The sequence below is a fragment of the Oenanthe melanoleuca genome, chromosome 6 (assembly GCF_029582105.1).
Source record: "Oenanthe melanoleuca isolate GR-GAL-2019-014 chromosome 6, OMel1.0, whole genome shotgun sequence".
NCBI lineage: Eukaryota > Metazoa > Chordata > Aves > Passeriformes > Muscicapidae > Oenanthe > Oenanthe melanoleuca.
The window spans coordinates 14,572,069-14,589,848 of NC_079340.1; the positions used below are offsets into that span (position 1 = coordinate 14,572,069).

At 35.4% G+C, this 17,780-nt stretch overlaps 1 protein-coding gene across 1 annotated transcript in view; it reads right to left on the minus strand.

The window, feature by feature from the left end:
- ADK (adenosine kinase) overlaps positions 1–17,780 on the minus strand; it is a 234,395-nt gene that overhangs the window by 189,541 nt on the left and 27,074 nt on the right. The window contains exon 4 of the mRNA XM_056495131.1: positions 7,675–7,753. Coding sequence (XP_056351106.1) covers positions 7,675–7,753 — 79 coding nt within the window. The remainder of the gene's footprint in view (positions 1–7,674; positions 7,754–17,780) is intronic.

A 17,780-nucleotide genomic window follows, 5' to 3' on the forward strand; every position in this document is an offset into this window, starting at 1 on the left:
AGCTGCATGTTTTAATTCTGATGAGGAAAGGCTGCCTGCTCTGTAACAAGCAGGGACACATCACTGTGATGTTCGACACAGACTGATTTGGAAACACACGTGAATGACAGAACGCGCTGGAGAGAAAAGTGGCTTAGGAAACTGATGTCACTGGCATGTGGTACTGTCTACTGTGACACTATCAACAGGACATCAGCTCTGCCAGAGTGGGAATAGCCACTGCTTTTTCCAGAGAGACAAACTTAAATGACTGGTTTTGTTAGCTCTGAGGCATGTTTTGCTACTCCTTCAGCAATTAAACATCTTGCTGATTAGGACTGGTCACACAGAGCACTGAGGACAGGTGTTAGAGAAATCCACTTAACTGGCTAGTAGCATTCAAATTTTAGTAAGGTATAAATAAGAAAAAATTAGCTGTGAGTCCCAGTTCTTTGTCTGGTTTATCTTCTTTTACATGGAACAGGTTTGAGAAGCAGATATGTGCACTTGCAGGACAGGACATGGTGCTGACAAAAGACCACATCAAGAATGCTATCCCGGACCTGGCATAGAAAGAAGCTCACACCTCCGGATTTTTTTCTGAAGAGAGAGGAAGGCTATTTACCCCTAAGTTTATTAAAACAGACCAAACAGAAAATGGTTTAGAGACCTTTTTTTTGTACATTCTCTTAAAAGCTGGATTAAACCACTGAAAATATTGGAAACATATGTTTGATGGGGCCACCAAGCCCTTATGAGCAGAGCTGCTTAAGGAATGAAAATGAAGCTGTTTAAGGAATATCAAGCGTGTGGCCAAAACTAACTCCGAGGAAATTAACATTCTGATCCAAATGGTTCAGAAAGCACAAAACATACCTCACCGAGCAAAAAAAATTACCTATTTCCTCTTGGTCAACAGGAAGATACATTGCTAAATGTTCTTTGCTTCACTAAGTAGGAGTAAGAAGTTGTTCAGGGAACTCACTTGCACTTTCTTGGAGTGATAGTCCAGAAAGTTTTTGGAGAAAGTTATTCATTGCCTAAGTGATTTTAAGCACACAGTTAAGCAGAACATTTCTAGTCAATGGCACAATTGATTTCACGAAAAAATGACATTTCCTGCGAAGTTGGATCAACATGAAAAAATTGAAAGCATGCTTGGGGTGACCCCTCTGATAGCCTTTCCATTATCTCCATGCCAGTTATACCTGTTCAACACATTCTGAGGCCTGCACCTGAGCCAAGTCTTGCTTCCTTCTATGCCTCAGTCTAATTTACAGTAGAGAAGTAAACCAGAAATTCTCACAAGTGAGGAAAAGATCACACTCATTAGTTATATGCTCATTTATACAGAATGAGAGGAGAGTGAGGAGGAAATCACTGAAGGACTGATTGATCACTGTGATATGGATCTTGTAGATTACATTCAGTAAATATCGTTTAGCCAAGGGTACATCTTGGCAAATAGGTATAAACTTCATTTTAAAAGCATGGAATTAGTTGCAATGAAACTACTTAGATGTTTACAAGATTACAGCTTATATTGCTAATAAAATGCAGTTCTGTGCCTGCAAGTATTCTTCACAGATAAATTTTTAATTTTACATATTATTTTTGGATTAAGCATGAGATGACCCAGTAGACAGACATGTTTAATATAAATCCAAGGTTTGGCTAATTACTCACACCAAAAGTAGCAAAAATTTAAAATACTTCTAAGCCTTTAGAGCATACCACTTTTTATAAACAAGCATGAATTTGTTTGCCTTTCAAAGCTAAATTCTCAAACTTATGAGTTCATTACATGCTAAAACGCACAATTCCCTTAGATTAACAGAACAAGTTAATCATAATGGAAGAATGAAAATTTGGATTAATTTACAAGCCCTTGAAATAGAGGCTGATATTCAAAAAAGTGCCATACTTCCCTGATGTGAATTCAAAAGTTCAATATAATTTAGCATATTATTCTCTCTTAATGTTATCCCTCATTCAAAAGTAATTCCAATCAACACTTTACTAAGAGCAAATAAAGACACTCTACTTAAAAACAAAACTTGAGTATCTAATGACAGGATGTAGGCTTTTCCCAAATATATTGTACAGCTCAAAAATGGAAAGGTTACAATTAGATGGCAAGAAGCAATGCAGAAAGAAAAAGGGAGTTATGATGATTTTCTCAGGTGTGATTATACAAACATCATTGTGAATTCCCAAGAGTACCTATATGAAAACTTCCCAAAAATTCTATTTTACATTTTCCTTTCACCTGCCAGTCCTACCAATTGAAGCCGAAATGTGTCACGCTACATGCTTCCAAGCTCACACTGCACCAGCAGTAATAAAACTGGTGCAATGAGAATGTCACAATTCCACCAAGGATGAATAAACAATAGAATACAGGACTCTCTGTCTGCTAAGTTAGATCCACAGCAATACTAGAATCGTTAGAATAAAAACAAGCTATTAAGAATAGACAAAAACAAAGAGCACCCATTCTGAGGATGAAGATTGTGGCATTCCTTGTAAGAACTTCCAGAAAAACAGGAATGAACATGTGCTGTTTGTTGCCAAGGTCGTGTAGTTTGAAATCTAAGTTATAAAACTCTATCAAGTTAAACTTGAAATCCAACACTTGTGTTAGAAAGATAAAACTTCAAAGACTACTTCTTGCAATTCTAACCTCAGGACTCCAAAAGCAAAAGAAATGCTAATAAAAATCATGCAAATACAGCCTGGTCAGCAATACTTGCCCTCTCTGCATGTGTAAGCCATTTGGTTTACATACCTTAAAGTCATGAGCCCTGTAAAAAGACTCAGAATTTATTTTTTTTTCCTTTCCAAATCAATGTCTGTTGTTAGATGGGCACAGGCTTAACTAAAATTACAAAAGGAAGCTGAGTAGTTGTAAAACACTGTCTCTACAAATCTGAATTTATTTTGTTGGCAGAACCCTAAAACAATACATTATTTATGAACTGCATGCAGTTACATGTATGGATAGTTTATAGATTTAATATAATGGATCCAATAATTTGGAGAGATTGTAAGATGCAAGAACTCAGATTAAAGCAAGATGTCACATATCATATTAGATATAAAGCCAAAATTTAATGAGACAAGTAAAGGTCAGAGAAGCACACTGCAGTTTCAATTTGATACTGCTACACTTCTTGCTCTTAAACATAAATTACAACTTCAAACATACTGCAAAACTAAAAGTTAGTATAAAATTATAATTCTAATGCCAAGCAAACAGGAAAGTTAAACTATGGTTTCTATTCCAGAAACTAAAGGATTACAATGCAGTCATCCTCTCTAGTCCTTATTTTCCAAAATATTATCAAGCAATTTTTAGTGACTGATGCCTGATCAACTGAAACTTCATCAACAAAGTTATGAACATGTCTTATTGGTGGGTTAGGGGAAAAAAAAAAAAAAAAAAATCAACCCAACAACTGTGTCTAATAGTAATACAGCACCTTTAGAAGCACATTACCTGCATTTTTACTGATTATCTGGATTCTATCTGCTTTCTGTATTGTACTGCAGTCAGGAAAGCCCTTTTTTATTCCTTTTACCCTCTTCCCATTCTTTACATTATGTCTCTATTTTTCCAGCAAGGACTAAGGTCTCAAATAAAAAGATACTTCAATAAGACTTTTCTTTAAGGCCTTACAAGTACTCTTTCTGTCATAGTTAGCCATCTTTATTTTGCAGGTGAACAAACTTACATGCAAGAAGGATTAGAGTTGACAAGGAAAGCAGATTGGTAAGGAAGAAACAAGAATGGGACAGTGAGGGAATCAGAGCAACACTGGGATTTTTATACTGTTTTTCTCTTTCCATATTACTAATTAACTTTTCTCTCAGTTTTGTCATTTCTCTCACATTTTGTCTCCACTTTTTTCAGTTCTGTCACCATTACTCTCCTAATATGAATTAGTATTTCCAAAGCCTAATTTGCTGTTAAATTAATCTCATTAAGGAATGACTAAACTGTTGTCTCATTTATTTTATCTTTTCAATTTTTATGCCTGCTACTGCCATTTCTGGAATATATAAATCACTTCCACCCTGCCCCCTTTCATATCACGAGTCATACAATGATAATAATTCCCTAATTCTTTCCAGGATTAGTTCAAAAAACTTTTAGTATTCCAGAAAACCTGATCAAAAAGAGCTTTAGTACTGCCCATTAATACTTTTACATTGTTCTTGGTACTCCCTTTCACCATTTGCAGGTATTTTTAAGAAATATTATTGTACTTATAAAAGTGCTTATATAACATACTTATGAAGAGTGTGATATTTCTGAGTTTCTACCCCCTTGCCATTTATCTTCCATCCTCTCAATGTTTATCCAACAGTCTTCTGTATCTCCTCTGCAACAGAAGAATTTTTCCTTTGCTCTTTCCCTTCCTTTTACAAAGCCTTCCCTCTAATGTATGATGTGACTCTGCTTCCACATTTCATTTTGTGGAAATATGTCTTCTCCACTGTAGAAGCATTTCTACAAAAAAAAAAAAACAACCCTCAAAACTCTTTTCTATTGTCCCTCATATGTCCAGACCTTTCACTTTTTCTGACCCTGCTGAGATACACTGTCCCCATAAAGTCTGCTTTGGGCAGTCAGCAGGGCCAACCTTCAGCTTTCTGATTTTCACGATGCTCTCCAACTACTGTTCAGTCCTGCAGAGTGCCACATACTGTCCTTCTGCTCTGCTGCAAGACAACACTGAAAAAACACCAAGATTCCCTTTTGTACCTCACCAGCCAAATTCCTCCTTCACGGCTGCATTTCACATCTTTCCTTTCTGCTAACATGCTAGAAAAAACCATAAAATCTAACTCTGCTCTTCACAGCTTAACTGCAATTCTGGTTAATTCTTTGTAAACTTCTAAAAACTTAATTTCCTTTATAGCTGATGCTGCTTTAAATTTTATTTCCAAGCCCCAAGATTTAAGCGTCATTTTCTTCCCAGTTTTCTTCATAATTCAGAACTTCTTCCTATTGCTTCTTTCTGTGATTGCCATCTCAAATTTTTCACAACTGACAAATACAGTATTTCTAAGATTTTTTTTTCTTTTCTTCATAAGGAAATTGCCTTACCCTGCTCAAAAACACAGAGAGAGCATTTCTTGAGTAGACAATACTACCTTTGCAGGTACAAAGGAAATATCCAAAATATATGAGCATGTGTAACAGATGATGATGTGCTCATACACCAAGAGCAGATGATCACCAGATGATCACCATATACCATGAAAGCAAGCATCTGACAGGTTCATTTTCCCTTTTTAAACACATTATATACTCTACAGTATCCCCACCCACTGCCTTTGGGTATTTTTGTTTCATTATAGTGTTGCTTTTCTAACCCTTAAAGAGGGTCTATCTATCTGAAACAAACAATTCCATAACCTTGAGCTGCTTCCTAAGTTCTTTTTTTAATCCGATCATTTTTTTAGCTGCACTTTTCCCATTACACCCCTTAGTAATAAACGTTTCCCACTCAGAAATCAACTTTTAAAAGAACAATTTGCCAGACTTCAGGGCCCGTTTTTTCATTTCCAACCATCCTACTCCGTTGCATTTCATTGTAGTCAGGCTTCCAAGGATGCCTTTCTTTAATATGTCATTATTTCTCAGCAACTTTTAAACAGTTGGAGCAATCTCTTTTAAGTTTTATCCCTTCTTTTCTAACACAGCTTTTCAAGCTTTTCCCATAATGTTGAGAAATTAATAAGAGCTGTATTCTCAGGATTTCTTCCTTGCATTTTCTGACAGAGAATGCATATTCACTCCCAGTGTGGCTACCTTGGCATTCAACTTATTTATTGATCCTTTACTTCTCAGTCACCAGAAAAGTTTCCTGAAACAAACTATTTATATTTAAGTTGGCGCCCTCTCTAAGGTTACTTAGACAGTCATTCTCTCCAATAAGCAGATGAATATTGCAGCAAAAACTCTTCCAGAATTTCTTATTTAATTTTTGGTTTAGATTTCAACTAGCTGTTTTCTATCCTTGCATTTTTTTTTCTTCTGCTAAAGCTTACAGAATAACAGCTTCCTTCAAGATTTCCAGAATTCTCTTGTTTTTTCTTCTCTCTCACTCTCCCATCTCTCTTTTTAAAGTCTTTTAGTGATGTGATGTTATTCATGCACAACTGTTTAAGTTTCAATCGTATTTGAAACAGAAACTAGGAGATGACAAACCTTCTGGAGACAAATACAGTTCCAGATGGCAACTGGAGCTGAATGAGGCTCCCAGCTCTGAGCCAACATAAAGGAAAAGTTCACTGACAAAACCTGATCAGTGTAAGAAAGGCACATTGACACACAAATACCTACATTTCACTGATTTAAATTGCATCTGTTCCCTTGACTCTATATGGGTTCTGTCTACTTCATAGTGTAATTACTAAACAATACCTGGACTGATACATTAATGACAGTTATAAAATGAAACACAATTTACTAATAAATTAGCTAATGCCACAGAGGTCACTTCAAGGAGAGATGGAATTAAAATCCCAAGCTCTTTGTACACTTCAAAGTTTAGAAACTCTGAGTTTATCAGTTATCAGAAGCAAAAAATTGGCTTGACCTCATAGCTAAAAAAAAAGCTCAGAAATCTGACTATATTCTACAAACATAACCATTTCAGGATGACACTACATACATTAAAACATGCAACGTTTTTTTTTAAATTCCAAAATATTTTCAAGCTATTAGAGGTTTTAGAAAATGAAAACTTGAGTAAAGAAGCAATAACAATTTTGTAGAAAGGAGCAGTAATTACTATAGTAATTTTTTCCCTTTTATGGGGTGGGGGGCAACCTTTATTATATTATAATTTTATTTCTTACCAATGTGCATTTAATGCTATCTGGCAGTCAGTTTTAATTATATAGGGAGCCTCAAAGTTAAAATGCCAGGATCATTAACAAGAAGCTCCTAAGTACCATTTGTGTATTTTTAAATTGAATTTTTACATCTCTCATAATATGAAAATATGCACACAGGTATATTCTTGAAGGTGGTGTGCAAAAAGCATACTTTAGTTATAGAAAACGTAATATACCTGAAACCAAATTCATCATTCCTGTTGTTCATCATACCCATAGCCAGAGACATTCCCGTTGTATAAAAGGAAGTTTTAAGCTTCAGTCTTTAATGGACAAACTTTGAAGTTCGTACAGGATAAATGTGCTTAGAATTACAGAACAATGCAGGCTAGACAGGACCTCTGCAATTCTCTACTCCAACACACCAGTTAAAGTAGAGACAGCCTCAAATTTAGATCTGCCTGACCAAAGGACTCATCCTGGTACATTATCAACATTTACAAGCACAGAGACTCAACAACTTCAGTGTTTAACCACTGTCATTGTGACTTTTCTCAGTGTAAGATTCCTGACTGCAGCCAGCGACCTTGTCTTCATCTCTTCTCCTTCCAGCACATATCTTTGACAAAAGCTTTCCACTCCTGGTACACCTCAGCAAAACACTTGTGAGAAGACTAAAAAGAACGACTACAAAACAAGTCACATACAACACTCTCAGCATAGGCTGAGCAACAGAATCACAAGTGGCCACTCTGCAGTGGTCATGACAAAACAGACAACACAGAGCAGATTCAAGCACGACACCTGAAATTATCAATAATTCTCTGTTAAGAAAGAACAAACCTGGGCCACTTTAACGGAATTTTGAGTGGAACCACCAGCATGATATTCTACTTTGAACTTTTTCACAAGTTCTTCAAATCTGTAAAGAAAAAGTAGAGAAAAAAGTTAACTGTGCAATTTTTTTTTTCCAAAACAAGTTACGGAGATTAGACGTAGATGACATCATATTACTTAAAAACAAGAAATTCACATGCATTGACACATAATGCAAGCTGGAAACATTCCTTCAGTGTTTGTCCAAATCACAATGCAAAGTGTGACATCAAATCAATCTCTTCACCTAAAAGTTGTGAGTGGCACAACTACTGGAGGGAAAAAAATTATCTGGAGCATAAGCTTGACTGCAATGAACTGTTAGAGGGGTAAAATATATGCTTGAAGAAAAATTACATAAATGAAGATATTCAGATATTTATTCCACCTCATTAAATTTTACATTCTGTTTCTAGCTTAAGAGAGAAGATTGAGGAGATCTGGTGCCTGGTTCAAAATTAACTTAACCCAATCAATAGTGTTGTATTTTAAGATCTCATATCAAAGAGTATATTTTGACAGGTGAACAACCTTGATGAGCAAATCTAACCATATGTGAGAAAACTTGGTAAGAGAAAAGGAGAACTTTCAAACCCTTCAAGCCATACTACTATGAAAATACAGAATTCTCTATCAACATTCAGTACCATATTAGGTTTGACTACTACAGTATTTAAACTTTTAACAGAAGTATCTACCCTCATATTTCAGATCACACTTTCTGTTTAAGACCCAGTGACTGTAAGGTGCTGTTTGTTATCCAGGATATTTACAGCTCTGATCAGAGGATACAACCACTCAAAAACAAAGTCCTCTCTGGTCACACACAGGCTCTAGAAAAGGGAACTGGAATGAGGGATTTATGGAGACTGCAGGGAGGCTATGCACAAATACTGCATTATGCCTTTAAATCCCAAGCACACTTCAAAATGAGTGGATTAAACAGCAGGATTAGCAACCTCAGAAGATGTTAGACTCAGAAGTACTTCTGCAGGCAAGTCAAGATGTTTACTGTAAACTCTGTTTGCAGATTTGAGGTTGAAACTACCTCCATTACCCTAATTAATAGCATGTATTCGCCTTTAATGCCTATTAACTTCACCTTCAAGAAACAATGCTTGCCCAGTTCAATGTATTCCAATATATTTTATTGTGTCTCCCTTTAGCATCTTTTTAAGGGGTGACACGTCTTTATTTCAATCACAGTGCAAGTTGAATGCTATCTACCAACCCTACCCCTTCTCTCCTCCTCACAATCCCAATCTTCTTACATTATGTGAACAACAGCTCTGTGGATAGATTTGTCAAATAATGACTTGTTTGATTAAAAAGGTTTTTATTTTCAATACCATCTTATTAATAAAAGCATTTTTCTTTCTACAGTACTTTCCATTTAAAGTGTTTCAGTAATGAGCTACTTACCCCTAGTGAACTACCAATGGGCAGACAATTAAAAAGAATCAAGAACTAAATTACTACATATGCTTTTCACATTTATCCACACTACTAATTATCCACCAGTTCTAAGTCAAGCAATTGAAACCTTAAATGATAGCAAGTAGCTGAAAGTGGGTAAAAAAAACCAAAACCCAACAGGTCTCTTAACAATTGCTTTTCAAGCAAAGACAAACCATCGTGAACCAATTAAGTATTTTGGCAATACTTTTTCTTTAATTTAATTGACATTTTGCCTTTTTACTCGATTTAAGTATTACTGTGCAAGTAGTGTGGTTGTTTTTTGATTTCTTGTATATCTATAAGCATGCAAGTTGATATTTTAATTCTTTTACCTAAAGGAACTTCAAAATGTTTCCATGTCCACATTATTTAATGGTATGTTAAACCTTGTAAACACAGTACACTTCAGTTGAGCACCTATGTAAGCAGCTCCACATCTAGGTAATATGTGCTTAAATAATTATCTTGTAGTTCAAATGAAGAATAAAATAGGCACTATTGGAATTTGGAGGAAAAAAAATTGAAATTTCCATAAAATACCATCTGTATAATAAAAATTTCAAGGTGGCAGCTATGTAATCTAATAAATAATCTGAAGAAATTACTTTACAATTACTTAATACAATAAGAGGAATGATAGTTACACTATTTCAGATTGAACATAAACATGTAACTCCTTTTCTTCAAATTAAGATGGTGAATTTAACATCTCTAAATATCTGTGATATAAAACAATGAGTTTATACAGCTGCGAGAAAAGTAAATTTTGCCGGTCATTTTCCATGACACATCAGAACGACAACATAAAATTCTGTTGGTTTAATCCATAAGAGCCTGAATTGCATCAAGAATGACCTCAAAATTCAGACTGCTCCCAGTTTTTAATCTCAAGATGGAAAGTCAGATGGACATTTTTCAAAATGTCAGCAGATGGCACAGGCAGCGTGGGCACACAGCCTTTGTCACTGTGTGCTGCCTGCCTCACCTGCAAAGAGAAGAATCATTCCTGCATGCCTCAGAAACATGGTGTTTGCTTTTAGAAAACCCTCCCTTGATGGAAGCAAGTCCAACAGTAGAAACTGCTCCAAGGCTCAGGAATGTTGAACAGAGCTGCTGTATGTACTTCAGAACTAAGCTGTTATCACACTTAGGATAATAAAAGAAAATTAGAACCTTATGAGCACAATGGAATATTATTTTTGTTTCATGTTCTGTACTTGTTGGTTTTTCTGAGTATTTCTAAGGCTGTTCTGTATCTGAGAACTGTGACCCTTTTCCTGACCTTGCAACATACCATTATCTTAAAAAACAGAATAATAAATCCCACAATCAGCACCATATAAAGGGGCCCCTATTTTTAGTACCATGAATTTGTCCACCACATTAAAGCATATTTTAACAAAAATAAGTCTGCATTTGCAGCAGCATATGTTTTCAGCTGTGATACTACTGATCACCTCTAGCACTGACCAAAGAGAATATGTTAATATTTTGCTCAGTTACAGTAAAGGCAGTAACAGTCCTGTCAGTTGTTTTTTTTCCCTTCTTCAAAAGAGAATGTACTCCTAATTGAACCTGATCCCAAAAGGTGAGGCTGTTCACTAGCCTCACTTTTGACAGAATTAATGGCTATTAAAAAAAAATTATAAGGTGGTAGTGGAAGAAGCTATTTACACAAAAGAACACAAATGAGAATGAGAATACAATCTGCCTTTTTTCTTTTTTTTTTCTTTTTTTTTTTTAACAAAATACACCTCCTCACTTTACAGGAGGTGGAGGCTGATTTTCAGAAGGCACAGACTCTTCTTACATATGCCATACCATTACCTCAAACTGGAGACAGCTGTTAGAATTTCCCCCAGTAAATATCACCGCTGACAATTTCACCACCCTGTTTGACTCTCAGACCATTCATAACCCGAGCATCACTAGTCACTTTCTCTGTGTGCTTTTACTAAACTATGTGTAAACCTTACACTATTCCTTCTCATAACACCTCTTAAATAGCATGATTTACTGTAGTGCAGAGAAAAATGCACTCGCTGTAATATCTAATCCCTTCAGTCACCTGCAAAGATGATCTGTCAGCTGCCCCTCTGACCAGCTCTTGCCTCCCACCCCAGCTCTCTCACAGCCCCTTCTCAGTCCATGCAAGCAGAAGTCACTTCTCTACATTCTTAAGGCCCTGCAGAGTGTTATGCACTGAACATAACCATCCTTCATTCGGTACATTCAGATTTACAACAGCCTCCAGGCACAAAGCTGTCAACAAAAATAGCTTTTCTCTCACTAACCCATGATATCATCCAATGTCCAGTTACTAGAATTTTCTGACTATTAGCAAAACTACTTTAAATCTTCCTTCAAACTATCTTTCACCATAATGTCATAAAAAAGTCATCAGCAAGGCTGTGTGATTTCCCGAGGCTACTCTCCAGCCTAATAACTGGCAATCCTCTCGTGGATCAATACCCATCTCTCGTAACTTGCTTTATACACAAACTCCGAGGCTTTTGGAGCTGGGACTGTCTTCTTGTTACACAGCAACAGGCACACTCATGTTCTACCACGGTTCCAAAATCAGACTGACAAGAAAAATAAGCACATAAAACATTCCCTACAACTAAAAGAAAGCAAGACAAGGCAGTGGAGCTACACTATGGAAAATTAAAGCAACTCAAGTAATGCTGTTAAGTTTTAAGACATAATTTATATTAAATTATAAAAAAACCCTTTTTGAAGAGTAAAATGGCCACCGAATACCAGTCTTACATTGAGAGTGCACCAGAAAAAAAAACATTCCTGATACATATGTCAGAAGCTACTAATCTGCAAGAAATAGAGAAAAGTAATCTCTTGTTTTTCAGCAGGGTATGTTGCCCTGGATATCTTTTGATATATCTGCTTATTACCTAAGATGTACTCAATAGCACACATCAGCAGGAGCAACACATAAAAAAAAATCACCTGCCAAAAGCAGCTAGAGAAAAAAGTAATTTTTGCCCTTTTGAATGACAAGCACCCAGATAATGACACAAGACAAAAATCAGGTTATTTTGTATAACAATAATAAAGTATTTTCATTGGATTGTATTTTTTTTGGTGTTATAAAAATCTTCAAAACCACTAAGATGGAAAGCTCTTAAATAATCAATAGAAGGTTGCAAGCTGCATGTAAGTCTGTAACTCCTTTTCTTTAAAAGTATTTTGGGGCTGAGGATGCAGCCATTGCTGATACCTCTAAGACAGGGAGGTGGACAAGGATTTGGTATGTTTTTAAGGTAGTGGATGAATTTTAATTAGACTTTAATTAAAAATCATAATTAATGGTGATTCTGACACCTTTGCCAGATATTTATTTTTACTGGCAAGAAGCAGTCATATTAAGACATGGCAATAGCTTTAAATGTTCAGCTGTGAGGAGAACCAGACTAATACACTGACAGTTAGATGTTTGATCCTTTTAATTGCATTTTTTTTATCTACTTAAATCTTGAAATTAAGCAACCTGCGTCAAATTGCCTATGAAATCACTCCATAAATTAAGGAAGAAAGTATGTAAGAGAGTGAGAATCATATTTTACAATCTGTTTTAATAATACTAAAAGCTCAGTAAAACTACAAGAACAACACCAAATATTATTTCAATTTTTAAGGAAACCCTCAAGGAATAAACCAACACAAACAATGAAATAATGCCAAACCTGCATCCTGATTGTTTTGCAGGGCATGGCAGAAGTAGTTCTGTGTACATCTGGACCAGCCTGTCATCTGTCACATTCTCAGTTTCATCACAGCCTGGGCCAGTGCCAGAACAATGCAGGCAGCCACACCACCAGGCAGATGGGGCACATGTTGTTGAAAGAAAACCTTCCCTGGTCAGTGTTAGCAGGCAGGCTGAAGCCTTCATAATTTCATCCTAAGAAATAACTAATTTACATTTAAGAAAAAGGTCTAATCTTGAGATTCAAACATGATAATGAAATCAGAGAGTATTATTTTTAAACAGAAGTAGAAGGGAAAATATTTTAGAACTAATTCTGTGGATAAAAAGAAAAGCAATTTATATTTTTTAACTCTAAATGATGTAACTAATTTCTCTACCTTAACTGCATGACTCTGTGTTCAAAGTTCAAACCCTAGAAAGGATAGTTACATATATGAACAATTTCATCCCTACTCTTTGAGATATAAGGGATTAAGATTGAGATACAGATATAATTGGTTGCTCTTACTTAAAATTGAACCTGAAAGAGCAAAAATCCCCTTTTGAAATGAGGTACAATCACAGAGGTACATGAGAAAACTTCATAACAGCTGCTTGGCAATGACTGACTTTATGCAGAGCTAGTTCTCCTTATTAGTTTGGCACAGAATTAAAGAGCTTGGGAATGGGTAGGGGAGTAAAGGGGAAGAATGAAGCATGCTAAAAAGGAAGTATTGCAGACAGGTTAGCACCACAGACATATAACACAACAGAAAGCTAAATTTGTTAGGAATAGGACTGCCACAATTGAATGGAGCAGATCATCATATTTTTCTCCTTTATTTACTAAAGTTCACAGAATGGTGACTCTCCATGGAAGCATTTACTGCTGCAAACTAGAATTTCACATGAAGTATTTTCCTAATCACCTCATCCAAACAAACACCAAATGAAAAAAGCCAGTAATTCCAACCAGGTTAGGATTATGAGTACCAAATGTTAATATATTAAAGAAGAAAAAAATGCATAGGCAAATTGCAAGATTCATAGCTTTGAAATATTTTACCACAAATGTTAGTGAAGCTGAAAAAAATGCACTTAAATGTCAGTTTGATAAAAGCCAAAAGAACATTTTCCACATGTGTTTGCATTTAGGCATATTGAAACAAGATGGAAGAAGTAACAGTCATTCAAATGTAAGGTTAAAACATCAGCTCTTAAGATCATGATTTAAAGAAATTTCTCAAAGTTTTTTTCTTCAGCAGAGGCAAATTTATGCAAGTGTTCTTGAAAAGCCTCCCCCCTTATTCCAGATTATCTGGATATCTTCCTCCACATTATCGCAAAAATATATATGATTTCACTCAGCAGTATCAGCCACAAGGCAAGTTTTTCTGTTGGTATTCTACAATGGTGTAGGAAAATGAAAACAAACAAATCCCACAACCCCCACCCTATACCACTAGATTATTAAAAGATCACATTTCTGATTCTGTTCCTAAACACTACCAATATATACACTATAGATATATCAAGCACCTTTTAAAACCTTAAAATTTCTGTATAATATATAATTACTATAGCATCCCACCCTCTATTAAGTTTCTATTCAAAACATTTTAAGAGGTTTCATATAAGGGGAATAATCAAGAACACTATTAATAAAGAAATTCAGTCACTTCAATATTTTACTACAACTGCATGCTTTCCTCCCACTGTCTTTTTGAACGAAGATCTTCCAAAACTACAGCCAAGACTCAAATATTTTGTGGATACATCTAGGAATTTTCACCATAGTATTTGTTGCAAAACAACATAGGCAGAAACAGCTCTCTGCCCTTATGCATAGCCAATAAGGATCAAAAGGCATTGCAGGCAGGGAAAAGGATGCAGCATTTACCTTCTTCATCCTTGGATGCACTAAAGCCTGTTCTGGAGCACTAAGGAACAAGGTCATTTCCTCTGTTATTTCTCAGCAGCATTACATTTACACTTGCCCCCAGTGTACATCTGGAAGCTTGTGTACAAGAATACTACTTCTAAAAAAAACTATGTCCTTTTCTGTTTGCTTCTCAGAAGTAGCATGAGAAGTATATGCGCTTTATGAGACCTACCAGTACATTTTTTGTGTCCAAATTTACTTGCTAACTAAACAGTAAAAGGGGAAAGCTGTGTATCTTATTACAAAGCAGTGAACTAAATCCTTTTATCATCAGTATCTTTGATCTACAATAAAAATGCAGGAACAAAAGTAAACACTAACTGGTTTTGAAAGTAAGAATAGATTTACAAAATTAAAAGTAAATTAGAGATCATAATCCTAATTATGCAACAAATATAAAAGACTGCAATAGCTGCATCCCACTTGGCACAGTAGAGACCAGGTGTTAACTGTCAATAAACCTTTAGTGAATGCTAATTGAAACTGCTCTTTCACAAGCATCAACTTACTCCAGCTCACATCAAAGTGAAAATTTGTTTAACTTCATAAAGTATTTGCCAAGAATATTTTAAGAGTATTTAGTCATCAAGAGATCTTAGACCATATCTTTGCTACAATTTAGATTATCTAAAGCTGTAGTACAAATCATATTAAACTGTAATGAACTGACCAAAAATACCCACCAAAAATCCATAGAAACACATGGTATACAGAAATATTTTACCATAGAAATTTTAGTTTGTACTTTTATCTGTAAACACATAAAAATTGTAAAAAATCTGTTGGGTGCAAAGTTTGGGTTCCGATTTAGAGCCAATAAGATATTAGAAAGTTTTGCAGAGCTGTTTCAAAACCAAATTATAAACTAATTGTTTCCATGCATCACTCAGACCAAGAAATATTTAATCAACATACTATTATCTATCAACATGAAATCCAGCATAATGGTGACAGTTGTTAACCACAACCTAAGCCAATTTTTTTGTGTTACAATAATATAAATGTTCATGTCAATGCAACTACACTGCTAAAGCAGTTATTTTTCTGCAACCATTGTGCTATTTTAAATTCTTTAAATTATTAGCCATTTGGCACATTTAAACCCAGAAAACATTAAAACAGATCAGGAGATACAAGTAGACCAAGAACACAGTATGCATCCACTCTAAGCTCCTATTAACATGGAGAGACCTGTTATAACTTTCCTCATGAACAAATAATGAGTGTAGAAAATCCTGCTTTGAGCACAACCATCAGTAAATGCCAAGAGATATTTCCTGTTTAGTTCTCTTTATCCCCCATTTCTCAGTACACGTCTCTCTTCAATATACATTAAGACAGTCACCTACTGATGGAAAAAAACTTCCATGCTACTGCAGTTACTGACTGATACCTACACCTAGTTATAGGCTTTGACCTCAATATGCCCACAGTGTAGATACTTGAGAAATTTCTAAAATGTCAAATAATTTATCTTGATTAACCCAGTCCAAGCCTTGTGAGTTATTTAGGAGCAGCACACACTGGTAATATCAGCATCGTTACACTGGATTAGTTTAAAGCATTTCGTAGACTGACCACAGCAATATGAGAACATGACTTAAAACAATATACCCTGAAGGGTCAACACCTGCTAATAATGCAAAAATTTTTATCTCAATAAGGTAAGAGAAACTTTTTTTTAATCTCAGTACTCCATTTATAAATCAAGAGGAAACCCAAACAGCTAAATAATCAATGGACAGTAAAAATAATTAGCTATAAAGGAAAACATCACTTTGCCACCAAAAGGGAAAGGAGTCTTCAGATGTGTAATCTCCTTTACAAGAGAAATATATGTAAACAAAATAAGACAACTGTACAGATGTTAAGTGGCACTAAAAGTACCAAAGGTGACAAAAGACTTGATACTCAAGCTATTCTTTAAAACATTCCCTTATAGAATAGCATTTGAGAGTCTTTTTTATCCTGATATTCAATAGCTTGCCCTGAATATTTGCCTTTTTTAAACAAATGAATCATCTGCACTACCAAAGTCTGAAATTTCAACAACACACAAACAAAGCAATCAGATCAACACCTTTGATTAGTTACTCCTATATTAAGTCTTTCACTTGAGTGTTGATATTTTCACCTCCAAAACAAAGCCTCCCATGCTGTATCAGCACAAAACCTTCAAACCCTGAGGAAGAAGGTGAAGGAGAGACTACAAATTGCACACAGGGAAGTAAAAAAAATATATATATAGTCTTCAGTAGGGAGAAAAGCAAAGATGCTAGTCAATCCTTAAAAGTAATACAAAATGATAATGAATTTGGAGCTCTCTCAAAGGCACAAGCTTTTTATAGCGGTCCTCTACTTAGGAATCTTTTCAGGAGATTCCTCTAGAACTAGGTAACACATTCAAATTTTAGAAAGTCTATGATGTTCTGAATTAGGAAGCAACTATATTTTCCTCTCTATCTCTAAAAGGTGACTGTTTTCAATTAACCTTCTTCCTCAAAAATGTTTCACTATTATACCATTACCAGGCTCTTCATAAGTCTTCCAGTTTTTGAGATTTTCATATACATGATAATACAATAATAGTAACAGTGAGTGCATGCTTATTCTTACAGGGAGATTAGTCTCCATTTCAGCACATTTTCTAGCTGAAGTTTTAGTTACTTGACAGAGTATCTCCTGCAGAGATTAGCCTATTATTATTTGCTACAGACCCTCTCTGAAAGCAAGCCCATTTTCTCCAGATGACTCATTAACAAGCACGACAGAATGAAGTGTTCCAGCCTGAAATGCCAACAGCTAAAAATAACTCATCCCACAGCCTATGACAATTCAGTCCATGTCCTCACTCCATAGGCACAATCTCAGAGGGTCACCTTCTGAGGGGGAAAATTAGCATACGCCTGGGGAGGGCAGGGCAAGGCACAGGGGCACTAACCTAACAGAACAAAGAAAAAAAAAAAA